Source organism: Ostrea edulis, chromosome 5, assembly GCF_947568905.1.
Source record: "Ostrea edulis chromosome 5, xbOstEdul1.1, whole genome shotgun sequence".
Classification (NCBI taxonomy): domain Eukaryota; kingdom Metazoa; phylum Mollusca; class Bivalvia; order Ostreida; family Ostreidae; genus Ostrea; species Ostrea edulis.
Window position 1 is genome coordinate 482,546 of NC_079168.1, and position 21,441 is coordinate 503,986.

At 35.8% G+C, this 21,441-nt stretch overlaps 3 protein-coding genes across 4 annotated transcripts in view; 1 reads left to right on the forward strand and 2 right to left on the reverse strand.

The window, feature by feature from the left end:
• The window catches only part of LOC125649424 (uncharacterized), a 41,337-nt gene extending 39,928 nt beyond the window's left edge, over nucleotides 1–1,409 (reverse strand). The window contains exon 1 of one of the 2 annotated variants that reach the window (XM_048876969.2): nucleotides 1,309–1,409. The gene's annotated coding sequence lies outside the window, so the exon portion shown is untranslated. The remainder of the gene's footprint in view (nucleotides 1–1,308) is intronic. The other variant, XM_048876970.2, reaches the window with a different exon arrangement.
• LOC125649429 (zinc finger C2HC domain-containing protein 1C-like) lies at nucleotides 1,405–10,501 on the forward strand. The gene is made up of 4 exons (XM_048876980.2): nucleotides 1,405–1,740; nucleotides 4,768–5,746; nucleotides 7,918–8,529; nucleotides 8,822–10,501. Exons 2-4 carry the CDS (start codon nucleotides 4,799–4,801, stop codon nucleotides 9,071–9,073), a joined length of 1,812 nt encoding a protein of 603 aa, XP_048732937.2. The 5' UTR covers nucleotides 1,405–1,740; nucleotides 4,768–4,798; the 3' UTR covers nucleotides 9,074–10,501.
• Nucleotides 10,502–10,576: 75 nt separating this feature from the next.
• Nucleotides 10,577–14,509, reverse strand: LOC125649437 (D-beta-hydroxybutyrate dehydrogenase, mitochondrial-like). The gene is made up of 6 exons (XM_048876990.2): nucleotides 14,277–14,509; nucleotides 13,045–13,245; nucleotides 12,148–12,300; nucleotides 11,480–11,673; nucleotides 11,117–11,347; nucleotides 10,577–10,853 (listed from the first exon to the last, which is right to left on the reverse strand). The coding sequence occupies exons 1-6, from the start codon at nucleotides 14,470–14,472 to the stop codon at nucleotides 10,758–10,760; spliced, it is 1,071 nt and encodes a 356-aa protein (XP_048732947.2). The 5' UTR covers nucleotides 14,473–14,509; the 3' UTR covers nucleotides 10,577–10,757.
• Between the last annotated feature and the right edge of the window lie 6,932 nt (nucleotides 14,510–21,441).

A 21,441-nucleotide genomic window follows, 5' to 3' on the forward strand; every position in this document is an offset into this window, starting at 1 on the left:
CGGCAGTGGTGATATCTCCATATGAGTGAAATATTCTCGAGAGGGACGTAAAACAATATTCAATCAATTACATTCAGAAACCATGATGTACAAAATTATGATGACAGAAGCATGTGATAAGTATCAATTGACAGGGTCAGTCCTGGACCTTCCTAGAAAATTACTGCCATGATGCCCAAAGAAATTTTTATTGAAAGATACAGAGACCTCGAGAACCATCCAAAGTAACAATGTCAGCCATTTTCTCAAGTTTGCATAATTTCTACTATCTCAAAAATAATAACAGCTTGTTGTTGATTACATTAAATGTGTATTATAATCAGGTCACTATTTAGCAGCTTGTTGTTGATTACATTAAATGTGTATTATAATCAGGTATTTATTTGACTTAGGATTTCTGCAACAGATTCTCCTCTTCATTACCATTTTCTATGAGTACTGGACTGTAAATTGTACACCATCTACACATTTAATTTAATTACTACTAGAACTCAACTCAGGTTTATCAAATTTTAACAAGTAAATAATTTTCAAAAACTATGCATATTTAACTTAGTCAAGGTACTCAACAAATCTCTTTCTCTTAAGGAAGTTAGCTCCTGAGCTTTTGAGCACAACTGCGCAGGATGCTACAACTAAATATTTACTGGTTCAACACTAATTCCATTGGTGCAAACATATTAATTACACATCTCATAAACCCTATCCAGTCGAAAATATTTGTGTCTATTCAAAATTTGAAAGGATTTGGTCATCTTAAGGTGCTGGGTGCACTTTTATTCCATACACTGCATGGAGTGAGAATTTTTCTCTCTTTTTTTATTGTAGTTTTTGGCATGAGTTAATAGGACTGTAAGTATACCGTGATCCTTATTGATCTAATGTTGGAAAATTGAAATAAATTACATGATGCATTTTTTTGCTTTGGTGAAGATGATAATCAATTCTGCCTTTACTTAATATTAGAAATTTTCAACTTGGTTAAATGTTTGACTTAAGTCATACAAGTACTACATGAAGGCTACTGCAGATTATGTATAAATGTCTAAATCAGCTGTAAATATTACAGCAGACAAAAAATTAAGTTAGCTGCTACGATAACACGTTTGTATACTCAAATCTGCCTTTCAGGAATACTATATCTATAAAATGCAGTAATGTTTTAATCATTGACGACATAACATGTTTAAACAGTTGTGCAAATTTCAAATAAACCGATTCGAACTTTGATTAAATGGATTTCGAACGTAAATATTTAACAAATAAACAAATAATGCAAACCTACTACTCAAAATTACAGTTACATACCGGCAGTCAATAAGTAGGAAAACTATATATATCTCATTTCAAGGAAACAGTTTACACCGTACGGTATTAGTCATCGCATGCAGACTTTCTACTTTCGTATTGATGAAATCGCGCGAGAATGTCGAGATGTTCGAGGTTCAGCTTGTTACCAAGATCAATAAAACTTTAACATTTAATTCAATATTTAGCCTATTTGATGACATTAAAGAGTAAATTTACTAAACAATCGTATCATAGTTTACTTAGATAGGATGAATTACATAACTATGCCTTGATTTTGATTTGAGATGTTGCTCTACTTTGTTTACATATCAGTTGTCAAAACTAATGTAAACAACATGGCGGCGACCATGCAAGTCACGACTGGGTTATCCGTTATGACAACACATACACAAAAACCGAAGGAACGGAGCAGTTCTCTCTTGTAAAACGGTAAGGAATATTTGTATTCAATTAATGAAACGCAAATAGAAGTAATTTTGTTGGAAGGAAAAAAGAAGATAATTATTTGATAAGGCTAAAAGTCTGACGATACGTACTGAAGTGAATAGACGGGAGTCCGAAGAAAAAACATATTATTTCTTCTTTTTCCCTGTTTTGGTACTAATCTGTTAATTCTAATATTCTTAGTTTCAATAATTTTCATTAATTAGGTTGTCCTTTTTAAAAATTATTTTTATACAGGTCTATGTACACCTTCCATACTGATTGAATACCATGCATTAAACATAGATCTATATTTTCATTTTTAAGTTTTGATTTATTGTATCACCCTGTTCTAAATAGATATGAAGAGTCTAATGCAAATTATTGAAAGAAATACTAAAAAATAACAAACAAACCCTCAAAGATATGTCTTGATCTATACCTGCATGTACCTATACATTAAAATTTATTATATTTTTAAAGATGAGACAGTAAGACATCAATGCAGGAGTTTAGATTATACATGATGTCTATATTCTGAAAAGAAAAATTGGACTGCTAACACATATTTCTTGTTGTGAATGTACTTTGGTGATTTAAAATCATAAATAAATTATACATAGATCTAGAAAAATAGAGATCCGATCTGTATGGTGTAATGTAAAAGAAAGGAGAAAATGTAACCAACTAGACCAGGATTTGAACCTGGGCGCTCTCAATCTCTATGGTCAGGTGCTCTACCATTTGATCTGTATAAGTTTGGCATTTGGTTATCGAGCCCACCAGACTGCCACATTTTTATCAAGATTAAATTATCGAGGTGTCACTGTGTGATACAGAATTTTTTAGAATACAATGAAACGCCCTTCTATTTACTGTATTTTTTGCAATTGTTCATTTGGTGTTGATTACAGCGATTAGAATTGTCTTCTGTTTACCTGATTGTAAGCTATCTCTGTCTCTGGGTGATGAATGCTTTAAAGATAAAACTATTGTTCAGACAGGGCTTATCTATGTTCAACCTTGGTAAATCTTAATTGACAATAATTTCTAAAGCTGTTGATGTAAGCAAAAGGTCTCTAGTTGTATGATCAGCTGCATGTCTTTTTTTCAACTTATTTTAAAATTTCAATAAGGTACACATAACTTGAGCCTATTTTTGTTGTACATTATATTTATAGGTATACTATAAAGTGTTCAATCATTGTATAAGAAAAGAGTGAGCTATATATATACATGTAGTGTGAATCAATGGTTATCAATCCTAATCCAGAAATGGAGATCTGAGGTGAGATCTGCCATGCGTGTAGCTAGCCAGATATCTGGAAGGGGGCCCACTAGCGTGGACAATACCCACACATCTGCATGTAAATAAAAAGGAACCGACAACAACAACAATCCACAGTATAGCATGCAACAATCAAACTATCATTATTGTGTTTAGAATATGTTAAAAAAAGATTTAAAAATCACTTAAGTAGGTGCAGTGTACTCTACATAGTTATAATGGCTGACTTTTTAAAAAAACATGGATGAAAATATAGATACCAGCAATATTTGTCTATTCCTTTTCAATTTGAATGCATAGCTGAGTAGCTCAGTATGTTAGCGTGGTGACTACTGAACTGTAGATTGCGGGTTTGAGTCCAGCAGGGGTTTTAATTTTTTTTTTTTTATCAAATTACTTCTAAAACTTGGACATGTCCTCCACTTTTCATCCACATCAACTTTCTCTGGTGTGGCATTCCTCCTTAATCTTACAGATGAGCACTGAAATAGGCATTAGAAGGCTTAAGGTTATGTTACTGAAACAACTATACAAAAACAAAAATTGAAGTTGAAAAACTTAAAATTTAACTCAGATTTTCAAAATTCCAGCTATTTGATGTACATTCAAAACTATTGCTCAAGTAATTAGTAAATACATTTGATATGGTGTAGTGCTCCTCCATCTTAATTTTAGGAGACCTGACCCTGACCCTAATTCTAGAGTAAGCACGGACCCTCGGTGTCCCCATACGCAGAAACTCACTTCACAATTTTCTGGCAGGGGTTCTCGAAACTCAAACCTCAGTAAAACGGAAAAGGGCATGGCTTTCTGACTTTTCAAAACTGTCTCCGAACATGGACATTGACACAATTTTTCAGAACCTGTGTGTCCTTATATTGATTCATTTAGAGATTCTGGCATGGGATTTTAAAATTAGTGTATTCTAATTTAAATATTTTGGCTAAAATCCTGCGTCTTAGCCATACCAATTGCTATTACCACTTGGGGCATCCATTCAATCCAGACAAGTATTAAAAGTAGGAAAATTGAAAGTTATGGGTATATTTCACGCTAAGTCTGAAAATTGAAAGTTAGGGGTATATTTCACGGTAAGTCTGAAAATTGAAAGTTAGGGGTATATTTCACGCTAAGTCTGTCTCTTGGCCAGTTGGTTCACTTAGTACAGGTCTAAAGTGTTGCTAAACATTTACTAATTTCTGCTCATATTGTGCAGGTGAAAATTTGATTGTTTTCGCTTGAAAGTACATTTAGTATCAGTGAATTAGTTGTACTTGAATGGGACAATTCTTATAGCAATATTGCTGATCTTTTTTTTCTCTTGGCGTTAACATATACATATATGTAACTACTCAAGTATAATGTGATTATCTTTACGTTTCCTTTTAAATTTACCTTCTGAATTTCAATTCAGCTATTTTACTTCATTTTGGTTAAGGTTGAATCTCCATGCAATCAAATCATCTTTGGAGTGCCCTCAGCATGATCAATTATTCATACCTTGCTCTGCGTTGAAGGGGAAGTTAATGGATATAACGGAAATTGATTCTTCTTATTGCTTACTTATATGTTCACAAACAAGTCCTTAATGCACTGCTGAGGCGTACACATTAAGTACTGTCCAAGAGGATTACTTCTTTCATGATATAGGACTAGTTTATTTGTGTTGGTACCTGTATCTTAAATGATTTTGTAAAACTTTAGACCAATGTGACTTCTACTAAAGCATTTGATTTACTTTCTAGGACTTGTGTTTAGCTACCATTGGAAGCCCAAATGAGCACACTGGATGTGGACTATGCCCCTGCAGGAATGTCGAAGATACCAAGATACAAGCCTAAATCTCACCCCCTCCCTCCATTAGAGGCTAACAATGCGAGCGAAGGTCTTAAACCTTCTCGACTTCAGCAGCTTCAATCAAACTACCAACAGAAAATACTCAAGGAGAAGGAAGAGAAACTCGTGAATATGTATGAAGAAAACCAAAAGAGGGCTCTTCACAGAGTGCAATCCAAAGGTTCCATGAGGGATTTTTTCAAACAGAGAAGAGCGATGGAACAGAATGGAATTGTTCAACAAGCACCAACAATAAATAACCATTTCAAAATGGTTAGACAAGCTCCTTCACAAAATGGAGGCACCTGGTCACCAAACGCTAGACAACATTCTGGGAGCTCTGTTAATTCTATGGGACGGGACAGAAGCAACCTCCTGGCTCCTATTGACCGTAATGTGCCAGTGCCCCAGAAACCCCAACGACATGGTCGACCCAAAACCAAGGACTCTGTTGTTGAAGAGAAGACGCTACAAATGAATGGAAATATAAAGACTACCCCATCTGTCTCCAGAAATGGCAGCTACAGGTCGCAAAAATCTCCCTTGGAGGGGACTCCCCCTCCTAACATGACAAACCTGAAAAATATAAAAAATCAGAAAATAAATAGATATAGCAAACCTCCATCAGGGAAACCACAACAAGCCAAAATGTCAGACTTTGAGAAGTGGCAGCTGGAACAGGATCAAACCAGGGAAAACCGGCTGAAAGCACACAGGCAGGAAACTTCAGGTTACGAGTATGACCCCAGCGAGGATGAGGATGAAAATGATGAAAATAATTCTCAGGACGACATTGCCAGGAAGCAGAGAGAGCTTATGGAACAAATAGCCAAACAGCAGTCCGAGCTGGAGAGGATCAGGCTGGAGAGAGAACAGGAGGAAATTGAGGTACATAACTAGTGTGAATGTTTCTATTGTATATGTAGCTAATTCTTTTGTTATAAAGGGAGGAATAACACATTCATGAAATCTGATATAATTGGAAAGTGAAGGATATATTGTAAAATAATATTTTGAAATTGAAAATTTTCAAAGAACAAAGTACGATTGTGTACCTAAAAAGGCCCAAAAAATTCTGTTTCTAAAGTGTTTTGAATTAAGCATGATCTATGTTTTAAGTAAGTTAAATGTATGCCTAGTATACTATCTCAACTTAAATCAAAGTTATCATGCTTATTTGATAGAGGTGCGCGGTATTACCAGTATACCGGTATTTTTCTGGTAGCGGTATGTACCACGGTACACGAGGCGAAATACCGGTATATTCAAGTCTGATAACTCTTAACAAAAATATAAAATTAAAACAAGAAAAAACGAAGAAATTTGTGTATGCTCACTTTATTTACATCGTTCCCTCCTTGTTATGTAATGAAAGGTAAGTCTAATAACTGCACACAATCGGTAAAACATACGAAGTGTAAAACGCGATGATTTGATTATTAATGATATGAAAACAAATCAAAATTAAAGAAAAAAAATAATACAAAACATTTCATTAAGTAATTATTTTAATATATAAGATACTGGTAGATTATAAAAATTGTTTTTATGTTGTTTGGTTTATGTGGGTCGAATACCATTTCTGCCTATTAGGCAAACCCCGAGTAAAAAAATATAAAATGGCAGATGCAGACTTGTGCGTACGAAACCACCATTCTTCGCGCGAGTACAAATTCCTGCCGATTCTGAGCGTCGAGTTAATGGGTTTGAAGTGCAAGAATAAAGGAATTGTGATCGAAGAACAAGAACACGTTTGTGCGCACATGTTCTGGACAGGCGTATCCTACATGTAGAAGTTCTCGTCATTCGCGACTCCAAGTCTACGAACTTCTAGACTTTGAAATCGTGTCAAATAAATTCCACAGGTTTCCCCCTATTAGATATTTTGATAGTCGTTCCAGTCAGTAGTCCAGTCACAGTCGATTCTAGTCTTGATACAGAGAGACTGCTATATAGTATGTACAATATATGCTTACTTTTATGTTTCGATTAGACTTTTGTTCTGTTAACTGGTTTCAAAATAGATTTAAATAAGATATTTTCCTTATTATTTCTATTTGAATAAATTAAATGCAATTTACAATCAATAAACTAATTACTGTTCATTATATACAATAAATCACAACTAAAATCCACTAAAATTGAATCATAAAATTAAAAGATTAGATCTGCGGTATACCGTTGTATGTACCGCGGTATTTTGCAAATACCATGGTATACCGCGGTACATTTATTTTCTGCGGTACCCAACTCTAATAGCATTATTATGTCATGAATAAGACTTTTCCCCGCCTTTTTTCAAAAAAAGCTTAATTACAACCATTAAATTTCATCCAGATTATTGCTTAGGAAAAGGTGTGCCCATCTGTTGAGCAAAATGAAATTAACATATATCGTTTATTGATAGAAGATAAAAAATGTAATTGAATATGCATTTGCTCGACGCATGGGTTGTATGTTTCCTGAAAGGAAAACCCCCTGAATTCATGAATTTTTTCTTTGATTTTGGCATTTTTGTGCCAACTTCACACTCCTGTCATACAACACGAAGCAATTTTGGATCAAATTAAACGTAGTTTTGGTTTGCTTATATATTCCTTATTCAAATGCCAGGTTTTGGGACTCCTATTGAAATCATCAATTTGGGCTAGATAACTGTAGAAACTGTACGTACATGTACGTTTTTGCCTTATATAGTTTAAAAATGCAGTTTTAGTAGAAAGTGATCTGAAAAAAAATTTAAAACCCCTGCTAGATTCAAACCCATGATCAACAGATCAGCAGTTGAATAGTTAACCTACTGAGCTACTCAGCCAGGCAATTAGATTTAAAAGGAATGTACATGCAGGTATCACTGATATTTATATTTTCATTCATGTTTCAAAATGAATTAAGTCAGACATTATGACGATGTGATATTCCTTCTTAAGCAATATCTAGGTAGAAATGTTGCAAGCAGCTAATGGAATGCTATTCTTCAATAAAAAGACTGAAGATTGAAATTCCATTAAATTTTCTTAGAAATTGCTGAACATCAATTTTCGTATTTGTAACTACAGGAAAAGAAGGAAATGGAAAGAAGAAGGAAAAGGGAAGAGGAAAGAAGACGGAGAATGAAAGAAGAGGAAGAAAGAAGGAGGAAAGAGGAAGAAGAGAGAAGAATTCAAGAAGAAGAGGAACATCAGCAAAGACTTGCTGAAATGAAAATCAGTCAAAAAAATGCCTATAAAGCAAAACAGCAATATCAGGAGGAGGACCCCTATTCACAACACTACGATGAGAGCACGTACAGAAAGAAATCACCTGCTGACCAGTACCAACCAACCCCTCCACCGAAACCAAAACCAAAGGCAGTCAGAGTGCAGAAAAAACAGGCTCCCAAACACCCCGCTCCCGCAGAAAGAACCCCCTCCCCCCAGTTCACCACCAATGATTTATCAATGTATGAGAATGCAGCTATGGATAAGGAAGCGTATGCAGGGGGCAGTGTCAAACTGGTCGCTTGTTCAAACTGCGGCAGGAAATTTGCTGCAGACAGACTTCAGCGCCACAAGGATGCTTGTGGTAACCTAACGAAGAAGCGCAAGGTGATGGACCCCACCAAGATGAGAGTGGCTGGGACAGATATGGAGAAATATACTGATAATAGACACAGATCGAAGACACCCCCGGTAATTTATCAACGACACATACATGTGTTGTGAATGGTGTTTTACATATAGAAACACCCCCTTTTACTTCAAAATTGCAATTGATATTAAAGATAAAATCAGTTTTATTCAATTTATTTCATTTCAAATTTACTGTATGTAAACTGTGCATTTAAGATTTTAATACATTCTGTACGATAAATTGACTCGCAAAAATTTGTGCAATACATGGTTGTTTATCATTAGAGTTTTGATTGACTCTCTTTTTCAAGGAATGTGAATTTTCATCTAATTTTACTTTCTATATTAACAGAAGAAAGGTGACTGGAGAAAAAAGAGGGAGGGTTTCATCCAGGCTATGCGTTACGCCAAGAAATGTGCTGACCTTGAGAAAAAAGGAGGGGATATACGTAACCTAACACCCCCACCACCTTCAGAAAACCCAGACTACAAGCAGTGTCCATACTGTTCACGAAAATTTAACCCAGATGCTGCAGCGCGACATATTCCACGATGTAAAGATCTCAACACCCGTCCAGCTCCTGCAAGGAAGGGCAGACGATGAACTAATCTATTAAAAGTATTTCAGAAAATTAAACCAATCATACTTTTGCTATAAATGACTGAATATTTTCTGAAGAAGCGAGACAATGTTTTAATAGGAAAAGTCTCGATAAAATCTTTTAAAAAGTGCTTGCAATCTGTTTTTAATTGACCAATGGTCAGATTTTTTAAATTCCTGTTGAAATTGAAATTCTATTTTTGTGATGCACATGATGATTTAAAAGCACTTTGATCTGTGATACATGTATCAATGAATGTGTTAATGAATGAAGTATTCAATTCTGTACCTGTTTCAGTACACTTCTGTTGATTTTTTTCCAATGAGAGCAATTGTTGATAAATACATGAGCCATATTTTGATGCCTCCCATTGCCAAGTATTCATGTATGCTTCAAAAAAGCAGAACATTTAAAAGCATTTAGTATCTCGTTTCTTAATCAGAAAGATGTCAATTGCATTTTTGCGAATTTCAGTCTTCATTTTCACATGAGATTTTGGTACAGTATTATTTTTAAAGGTATATGTGTAGATTTTATGCCCTTTGCATCCTGACAGAAATCCTAAATACAGTCTGAGATTATGGAATTTGTATGTCATTAATCCATTGTGTAAATCTTGCAGAATTACAGTCTACCCCACTTATATTGAAATCACTTATATTGAAATCTCTGTTATACTGAAGTGAAAATAAATCACCAATAACATTATTTGTATAGTTCAACGTCAGTTATATTGAACTTTAGATGTAATGAACAATTCAGAATCTTTCGAAGAATTTCAATATATTCGGGCTAGACTGTGACTGTATATCATATGCTGTGTAGTATGAATCTCCTTTAATATCATACAGTGTTCAACATCAAGGCTAAACAGCAATATATTAAATATATTGTAAAATGATGGAACAATATGGACCTTGATGAAATAATGAAGGCATTTATATTTGTAATGAGAGAGTTGACTGTGATTTTTTAAAATGTTTAAATGGTATATACTTACTTTCATGAACAGTAATTCAATCTCTGTTTTTTAAAAGGTTTGTTTTATTAACTGTTGCACTAATTAAGGTGTACACTTTTTTTTATCAGTGCTAGATGTTTTCAGATTTAAATTTTGTTTGAATTCATAAAATCAATTTGAATATATTCAACACATTTATGTTGCAAGCTCAATGTACAAGCTGTTGGTCATCTCTATCAATCTGAAATTATTGTGATGCTAAAGATTTTGGATTTTTTAAAAAATATTTTGACAAACCAATGTAATGTGCATCATAAAAAGTATTTTAGATTTTCTGTAAACCAAGCTGTGTTCTGGCAGAGGTACTAAAGGGTTTTGTTATACACTAGTTAAAGTTTGTGAATATCTGATTACATGTATTTTTTAATTAAATCGATGAAACTAATAAATCGTACCTTCAGTTAACAAATGAGTACACAACTACTATTATTACACTACTTTCATTCTCCAAATGCTGATGTTTGTCAAGAGAGAATATTTGAAATTATTTTAAAGGAATGTTTTATTTCAATTTAAAGTGTATTAAAACTATATGAATTATAGATACATAAAACATAAACGCACAATGTAGCAAAAAATAAACCCATCCAAAAGAGTTCATAGTCTAGCTACAGCACTATTTAATCTTCAGCGGTCTGTGAGATCCCCGTAGTCTAGCTACAGCACTATTTGATCTTCAGCGGTCTGTGAGATCCCGTGAACCAGGTGAAGATGACATCACTAATGATTTCGGGAAGAAATCCGTTAAATCTAGCAAATTCCTGCAAATAAAAATGATGTAGCATGAATTTTAGCAAGTACATCAATTTATTTAAGAAATAAGTTTCTTTTATGAAAATATACGAGGGTATGCATCACGCCAGCACACTTCATGGAGTACAGGTATGCTGACGCGAAGCATCGTAGTACCGTGTAATTTATACCCTCATGTACACTATATGTATTTCCCAAATTTGATAAAGAGCTCCTGTTTTCTATAATTACATGTACAATATGTGCATAACTAGATGTGGAATATACTGACCGTGTATATATCTAAGAGTCTGGTGCTCCCGGGGACCATGTACCTCGCCTTTGGAGTTTCATTGAGCAGAGCATCCACTACAGCGTCTATAACCTTATCAGGAGAATCCGCCGAGTTCTTTCTGTTGTCCCCCTTGAAAAATCTGTAGAAGTAAGCTTTCCCATAGAAACTCCTCACTTCCTCTGACGCCTTCTCCCACTGCACGTCAACCTCATCACGGCGGATTTTCACCTAAAGACAGAAAACGGACTTGCACGCGTATATCGAATACATTCAGTCAAATTCAAATGAAATTGTCTTTTATGTGTGGTTAACCAAATATCATTTTGTCCGCATGCCATGCCAACACATTTACTAATTTACAATTTCTGGGTTGCTGCATGTTGTAGCAGCGTCGTATTTTCCTGGTTCCACGATGCTGACGCCAACACCAAGGGCACGCATTTCCAATCTCAGGCTGTCCGTCATGGTCTCCACTCCATGCTTGGAGATGTGGTATGGACTATCTCCGGGAAACGAATATCTACCCATGACACTAGATATATTCACAATTCTTCCTGCATGCAGAAGAAAAATAAACTATGATATACATGTATGTTCGTACTTGTAACCTATATATGGGGAGAATCAGAGTATGTTTTCTTTCAAACTATCTGCTGCGTTAATTGGTAAAGTACCGGTATTGTCTCCCCTTAAAATCTTCAAAAAGCGTGCAGGAAATACATGTTGCACATCTTCGTTAGTCAACGGTTTTCAGTCCACTCCGCTTCCCATTATGGAGAGCGGCGTGGGCCGAAAACCTAGACCTTGGCTAGCAAAGACGATGTGGTCACAAATCGAAAAATTGTAAGAAAGGATCTTGCATTTACCAAAAATTAAAAACGAAAATAACACCTCTCCCAACCAACTCCCTTGTAATTGAGCTCTCTCTCTCTCTCTCTCTCTCTCTCTCTCTCTCTCTCTCTCTCGCTTCTCTCTCTCTCTCTCTCTCTCATTAGAACACTCGCCATCCACCACAGGCAGTATATTACCTCGAGACTGTCGTATCAGCGGGAGCACGTTTTGAGTGACACGTATCATTCCATACAAGTTGATGGACAAGCAACGCTCGTACTGCTCCATTAGTACGGTTTCTACATCACCAAGCACGTTCACGGCAGCGTTGTTGATAACACCCCATAAACCTTAAAAAAGAAAAAGAAAAAAAAAAGGGATATAAAGGTACAGACTGCATAAAACTCCCTGAAAAAAATGTATCTAACGCACAGCTACATGTATCATTTACTTTCAAACTACAGGTGATGCCATAATTTAATTTCACCGTCGGTTACTCACGGGTGCTTCTCATCCATTATCGTGGGAATGTGTGTGAACTCAAATTTACCATAAGTTTTTATAGGCCCGTCGAATACGGAAGTATTACGGTATGACGTCGTCCGTCCGTCTGTCAGTCCGGACCTTGTGGGCAGGATACAGACTGAACCCTAAGCTCCAGGATTTTACAACTTGATACATTGGACCACCATGATTGGTTTTTTAAGGTCAAAGGTCAAGGTCGTAGTATCACTTAGTAGGAAAACCTAGTAGGAAACCCTTGTGGGCAGGATACAAACCGAACCGTAAGCTCCAGGATATTACAACCTGGTTTATTTGATCACCATGATGAGAGAAAGATGCCCATTGTTTTTCAAGTTATAAGTCAAAGGTCAACTAATGATTGCTGATACTAGTTGAAGGCAAGTTCTACAAATCATGGTATGAGAAAAACACCCTATATTAGCTTTTCACGAGCGTAAGACATTTCCTCATAAATTCGTTGCAGCTGTGTATTCCCGCCTGGACTTTGTTAGGAGAGGGTACTAAATTCACAATTTAATGAATGGATACCGGGCTTTTGCGTGCTTTAAAAAACTAAATCACGTGCTCACCTTTACTTTTGGTGTTTGAATTGACATACTCGATGACATTCTTGATGTCTTTATCGCTGGTCACGTCCAGTTGGAGAACATGAAGTCTCTTGGAACTTTTGGACTTCAGCTTCTTTGCACCTGGCCCATCTTTGTTGAGAACTCCTGCATAGACAACAAATCCCACGTCATCCAAGTATCGAGCAAAGTGATGTCCAAAACCTGGAAACAGAGCACGTGCAACAAACCATTCATTATCAATTGAACACTGTGGAAAAAAAAATTAAAAGTCCCCCCCCCCTATATTAAATGTATATAATGTCTGCTTTAAGGTAACTCCATACTCGCAGTTTTATCTGATACAAGTTTTAAAAGTATATTTATTTCCATTCATTAGAGTTAAAACTAACAAATTACCAAATAAAATACATAGGTATCACACTTTTTAAGATGGGAGACATACATAAACAGAATCATATATCGCCATCAGAAAATTACCATATTTTCCTTAAACAGCGTTATCAACATTTCATACAAACTGGTGATGACGATATAATAGCATTCATAACAGTTTCATAAAACTGTATCTTCACAAAAATATAAAAAATGTCTGTAAAAAATAAAGGAAATCTATCGCATAATAGATCTAGACCTGATAAAGAAATCAATAAAAACAGAGATACATGTATTGGCCTTGGATTCAATATTTTAAAACATATCATTGATTATTCATCTATAACTTAGACTTCTGAAATAGTTTATGTTAGCAAGATTTTTTACAATACTTATCGGAAAAGACTCCAACAAAATCTATGTTCCAATCATGCATAAATCTATATAAATCATTGATTTTGCAAAATCTGATGACATCACAGGAGGGTGGAATTACTTTAAACAAAAGACTCCACAATTCCTATTTTCATTGAGAAAGACACAGTTTGTTTCGAATAATCTCGTAATGGACCCTATATATATATATATACTAGATAGGGGTAAACTCGGTTGTATGTTGCAGTGATCTGAGCATTACCCCCATTTTAACGTGAACGTTGTAAATGAAAACATGGCCGAGTTGACACAAATGTTAAAATCTGTCAACCAATCGAGTCAAATTATTTTATGCTTACTTAGTCCAAGAGGCAATTATAGTCTCTCTCTGTACAAACGTTTACGTAATTGTAACGTATCTTGTCGACTGTCAATTTCAGTGATCACGGTGATCCTAAAACTATGTATCTAATTATGAACCTCACCTCTGTCGCAACCAGTGACGAGAACAGCTTTACTTTTCACCGGAAGTAGTTTCTTGCATCTAGACTGCGCAAACCGAAGTATTACATACACGATCAAAAATGCAAGAATGAAATAAATGTTTATGTAAAATAAAACAATCAAGAAAACATACAATACACTGTATATAACCCACTCTAAGACGTATTCCTCCGACATTATTGCATGGGCATTTACAGATAAGGATACCGGTATCGTAGTCTGAATGCATATGTTAATTTCTCACATCTGCTTAAAATTTGTGATAGTCATGTTCATTTTTTTGCAATGAATTTAATCAATATTATGTCTACACTTAGTGTGAATCCCTGTTTTATGTGAAAAATATACCTAAAACATATTCTTCAAAACTGGAATGCAGCTTTTAAAAAAAAGGAGATTTCTATAAAGAACAAATTTCTCTATCTTGGAAATTTCAACACTGTCTTTCTGTAAGGTTATCAGTCACGAGTGTTTTGTCGCTAAGCGGAACTGTTGTACCGTGGTGGTATAGTACCAGACGATTATAGTCTAAGCGGAACTGTTGTACCGTGGTGGTATAGTACCAGACGATTATAGTCTAAGCGGAACTGTTGTACCGTGGTGGTATAGTACAAGACGATTATAGTCTAAGCGGAACTGTTGTACCGTGGTGGTATAGTACAAGACGATAGCGGAACTGTTGTACAGTGGTGGTATAGTACAAGACGATTATAGTCTAAGCGGAACTGTTGTACCGTGGTGGTATAGTACCAGACGATTATAGTCAAAGCGGAACTGTTGTACCGTGGTGGTGTAGTACCAGACGATTATAGTCTAAGCGGAACTGTTGTACCGTGGTGGTATAGTACCAGACGATTATAGTCTAAGCGGAACTGTTGTACCGTGGTGGTATAGTACCAGACGATTATAGTCTAAGCGGAACTGTTGTACCGTGGTGGTATAGTACCAGACGATTATAGTCTAAGCGGAACTGTTGTACCGTGGTGGTATAGTACCAGACGATTATAGTCTAAGCGGAACTGTTGTACCGTGGTGGTGTAGTACCAGACGATTATAGTCTAAGCGGAACTGTTGTACCGTGTCAGATCTTTGTGTCATGTTGTCAAATCTTTTTGTCAAATCTTTATGTCATGTTGTCAGATCTATGTCAGCTTATCAGATCTTTATGTCAGGTTATCAAATCTTTATGTCAGGTTATCAGATCTTTATGTCAAATCTTTATGTCAGGTTGTCAGATCTTTATGTCAGGTTGTCAAATCTTTTTGTCAAATCTTTATGTCAGGTTGTCAAATCTTTATGTCAGGTTGTCAGATCTTTATGTCAGGTTATCAGATCTTTATGTCAGGTTATCAGGTCTTTATGTCAGGTTGTCAGATCTTTATGTCAGGTTATCAGATCTTTATGTCAGGTTATCAGATCTTTATGTCAGGTTATCAGGTCTTTATGTCAGGTTATAAGATCTTTTTGTCATGTTGTCAGATCTTCATGTCAGGTTGTCTGATCTTTTTGTCAGGTTATCAGAGTTTTATGTCAGATCTTTATGTCAGGTTGTCAGATCTTTTTGTCAGATCTTTATGTCAGGTTATCAGATCTTTTTGTCAGGTTGTCAGATCTTTTTGTCATGATATCAGAGCTTCATATCAGGTTGTCAAATCTTTTTGTCAGGTTATCAGATCTTTTTGTCAGGTTATCAGATCTTTTTGTCAGGTTAACAGAGCTTTATGTCAGTTTGTCAAATCTTTATGTAAGGTTGTCAGATCTTTATGTCAGGTTGTCAGATCTTTATGCCAGGTTGTCAATTCTTTTTGTCAGGTTGTCAGATCTTTATGTCAGGTTATGATTTTGTCCATTTGTCAAATAAAACATCGTATATTACCCATCTATTTGCTGTTTTATTTGTGATAATTGCATCATAATCCATGCCGAGTTGTCGGCATAAAACAGTATATTGTTTTGACTTGCAGAAAGTCCAATTTTCGTACATTTGTCTCGACAAAAGTTCTGTCATAGTTCCAGAAGGTGTCATTGTATTATACATAAGGCTTCCTATTACGTTTTACAAGTTTCTTTTTGAGTTAGGTGGTCGACTTCCTCGAAATTGTTAGGAATAGATTAATGTCCGACGGCCAAACTAAACAATTTCAAGTTCAAATTATGGTCCGGATGGGGTTAGGATAAGTCCACAATAAGAGATCAAAATTTATAGGAAGAAAATCTTCTTGAGAAGAGCATAGACATGATTAGATATAATTATATGCCAGCATTACCCGAAGTGCAGTTTCAAGTTTGCTTTTATCCCCCCCCCCCGAATATGATGAGCCTCAATGGGGGATCAAGGTTTTGCATGAGAATATATAGAGAACATGTTTAAAAATCGCCATCTCAACACCGGAAGGTCATGATTAGCCATCTAAATATATGTGAGCATCTTCAGTTTTTCAAATTCAAGCTTGTTAATTTTAAAAAAAAAACATGGGATAAGGGTGGGAGCACAACAGGAGATCATAGTTTTATATCATATGTACATGTATCTAAAATATTCATTTCAGGTTTGACAGGGCCACACTAAATCACATCATATACAAAAATTCCTAAGTTGTGCTGACTCGAGTTTTTATGCCACGATAACCAGGCATACAGTTTTTGGTCTGCCCGTTTGTCTGTTTAACTTTGGCTATAACTTTTGGATGGTGAGTTTTGACCTTGTGACCTTGAGGTTTGACCCTTGTGGCGTTAATATTTCATATCTGTATTCCTTGTGACAAGACATTTCCTTTTTAATATATTCGATCAGTGCATACTATCTATTCAAAATATATTACTGGATTCAGGTACTCTTCACACAATTGCTCTGAAAAAATATAGTTCCATTCATGATCAGCAGATACAGGATTACAACAAATGTATAGAATATCGATGTGTATGTAATACGTGGGGAAAAACTAAATTAAAGTCAAATGTTTTTAAGAAAAATCACTTTCCCCCCATAAATGTATATAAGAAGTGTTCATATTCCTACGCTAGCTGAGGCAGCTAGCGTAGGAATATGAACACTCATGCTCAGTGTATTGCACGAAAATATATAGGTCATTCTTCGATTGAAAATCTTTTCACGATTGATTATACTATTGCAACAATTATATTACTTTGATGAATATTGTTCGTTAATCATCATACAATTTCTTCTGAGAGAGAATGTTAATCATTAATTTATGTGGGGTTTTCCCGTTGTTTAATGACGGAATGCGTATACAACACTCAAAACCTGGATTCGGACCATATTTGCAATGTATTCAGTGTGACATATACATGTCTATTTTTTAAGGGTTTCTTTGCTGTTAAGGTTATACCATACACAAAATTTGGAGAAAGTGTAGATTACATCAATCCTTCTTGTTTTTGCCATTCTAAAGTTCACATTAATTTGTTACATGGTAAAAATTAGAGTACAATTGTATTTATCCGAGAGATTTCAATTTTTTCATGTCTTTGCTTTGAATTTCCATACAGATATAAAAGGAAAAATTTGGGAAGAATGATGAAATAAGACTGGTTTGATGGGAACTTTTGGGATAAAAATGATCATTAATTTTTAGCAAAAATTAAGCCTGCACAAAGTATGTGCCCCAATAAGTTGTATTAATAGGTATACGCATTCTCATGTAGTATTTTTAAAGCTATACTTTTCTGCTGTATTTTAATAAATTTGCTAATCCCCAACTTCCTTGATTTCCTTCTTTATCATTCGACAACAAAGCATAAATATCTTTGTACCGTATTTGTGCCATCTATCCATTTTTTCATATGTCTTGCAAGCACCGGTGTGTGCACTGTTTGCTAGTGACAAAAGACTGGTGACGGTATTTGCTACGGACATGAAGGACTATACACCAGTTTCATAACAAGTGCAGTCTTTTCTTAGAGATAAGCTGAGCATAGTGAAAATTCAAGTAAATTAAAAGTCGAATATCTTGGATATGGAGTAACCCATATCTATTCTTGTGTACAAAAAGTGTTGACCTCGTGACCTTGACCTTGGAGTTTGGCCACACGAGGTCAACAGTGTTTCACAAGCACATCAAATTATTACCCCTGGGGGTAACTGTAGATAAACGTTTACAGACATAGTGCATGTTACGCTGTATACGTGTTTGTTCAGACTTGCTCAAGTCTCTATGTTGTTTTTATTACATTATCATTTCATCCAAATTTTACTGTGTTTCTCTGCTCTCTACCATACTTAATGTCACCAAACATGTTTGGCATTATCAAAAGTATTAAAGAGAGCACTGATTATTAAACATAGAGACTTGAGCAAGTCTAATGTTTGTTGGTTGTATATTGTTTAAGTTTAACATCCCGCTCAAGAAATTTTCACACAGCGGCGGATCTAGGAATTGTGGTTACGGGGGGCGCCACTTTATGAGGCAGTGGGTCCAGGGCGAGGCCCTGGTGGGGGTCCAGGGGGCGAAGGCCCCGGAAGCTCCTGGATTTTACAGATTTTATGGGGCTTGAAATATTTCTCCTATTAAGTCATTTGTACTATTTTCTATCATTTTAATCAGGTGAAATTAATAAAATGACCCCAATTTTAAGGGTTTTTGGAAAAAATTAGGTTCTCCCAATAAAGTAATTCAAGAAATCAAAGGATTTTGTCATTTATTTCTCCGGGAGTGGAAGAAATTATTGCTTCTTTTATCGTCTAGTACATTTTCATAAACAAGATACCGCGATTTACCTTAAAATTTGAAAATTTTAGGGGGGGGGGGGCGCCGGCTGCGGCCCCCCTGCAAATCCGCCACTACCACAGGCACCTGAAGTATGGATATTACTCCCCCCCCCCTTTGATAATTTTTTCTTGTGGCAATAATTTCTCTGAAATGTGTGAATTCCCTGTCTATCTCATCCTTCAGTATTTTATTATACCGGTAGAAGGCTAATCTCTAAAGCTTACAAAAGGCGTGAAACGATTGCATAAATCGAAAGAGGGATGATATAGACAGGGAATTCACACAAAGCAGACGATCGTCAAAGTGGGGAGGGGCTATTACGACCTTTTTTCACTGAACAAGTTTCCTCCTGAATAATTTATATTTCCCCGTCACATGTCAGAGTATTCTACGGTCGCTCGCACGAAGCGGGTGATTACGCAACCCTGCACCTGGGACGACTGCGCGAACTTCATGGGTGAGAACATCAATCCCTCGCTTCCTCGGCGATCAACGAGGGCAAGAGGGGAACGATTTGATAACTCACGTGTGCGCTCTGTTCGAAGCGATGATGAGGGTAAGTATAGGTATATTTATATGTCACTAGTTTAAAACTGCGTCAATTTACAATCCGAAATATTTCTTCAAAGACGGCAATTCAGTAAGAAAGCGGCCAATTCATAAAGAATTTTTCCATATAAAGTAATTACGCAGCAATTTCCTGATTTTACGAAGGTACATGCAGAATGTGTACTTGTCTAAATCCTTCAGGAGTTTCTTGCCATCTTACAATAAACAAAGTCTCGGTGTTAATTCTTATTTTATTCTATGTACATGTATCTACGCTATTTCCTGTATTTTTAGTATACTTGCATGTAGAGCCTTGTTAAGTTTTCTAAATTACCGACCACAATATGGTCGGCAAAAAGATCATATTACTCCCTCGTACTGCAGCGTTAGGAGTTTGCTGATAAGTTGACAAGTGATGTATGGGCTATGGGGATATCTAAATGTTACAATTCAAATAACACTTCGCATAATTCATTAGTAAAATGAAGATGGACAAGTTCCCTTCTTTAGCAATACCCAAGGGAGTAAAACAAAATGTTCATACGTGGGTAAAAATTCTATTCAATTACTGGAAGTGGAAAAGTATCTTCAGTTATGATATGACATAGTGTGCGTCTGTCTGTTTATGCGTCTGTCAGTACCTTGTAGGCCAAACTTTTACCGTACTCTTACCCAAACTCAACCTTGTTTGTTTTGAGTACAACTCTGAGTAAGCTTCGTAACATACTAGGAAAATTTTAAGCATGTGGTTACATAATTGCAGCTAGGAAAAGCCTGTGTTTTTTTTTTTTTTTTTAAGTTTAAGGTCGGAGATCTAGAGGCAGACGAAAAGCGTAAACTCAAACATACAAGTACAGCTGTAAATGTATATTGAATGAAAGTCCTCGGAATACATGTATTTTGAATATTACTGATGGATATTTATCAGTAAACTTACATGGATATTTACCAGTCGCGGTGACTTTGTTTTGGATGCCTGCTTGCTACCGAGAGGCCCGAGTTCGACGTCAACACTGTGTCAAATGTAAGACGCCAAGTTGAAATGCAGTACTACGAAGATTGATTGATTGATTGATTATTGTTTAACGTCCCTCTTGAGAATTTTTCACTCATATGGAGACGTCACCACTGCCGGTGAAGGGCTGCAAAATTTCGGCCTATGCTTGGCGCTTACGGCTTTGAGCAGGGAGGGATCTTTATCGTGCCACACCTGCTGTGACACGGGACCTCGGTTTTTGCGGTCTCATCCGAATGACCGCCCCATTTAGTCGCCTCTTACGACAAGCTAGGGGTACTGAGGACCTATTCTAACACACAAACGGGGTATATATGTTCCTCATGGTCAGAGGAAGATGCCACCCCCCCCCCACCTCAAAGTCATATTCTCAAGAGTTATCATTAAGGAAATATAAGTTTTGATAAATAAGGTTAAAGGTCATTTTATTCAATCTTTTGGGAAGAATTAAAACGAGTCCAAATGATTCGTGCAAGTCATTTTCTGTATATAATTACAATTTTATGCATTTTTATTTCCAAGTTTAAAACGATTATAATCTTCCAAATTATGTCCCTGATTATTTGCTTCCTGAACAAAAACCCATTCTGTTATAAACAATATGAAAGATGAAGATAAGGACGATTTCATAAGTAAGTTGGCCCCAAGTGTAACTTTTGATGAACATGTTATCATTTTAGAGTTGATACGTATCATTCATTTATCTTTCTTATAATATTAGAAAGGAATAAAGTGATTTGGGATAAGAGAAAACATTTACCAAAATCAGCTCAGTATGTCGACTTCTCTTTAGGTTAATTACATTTGGTGTATACATGTATTATATGCTTCCCATAGTGTTGATGTCGTGTG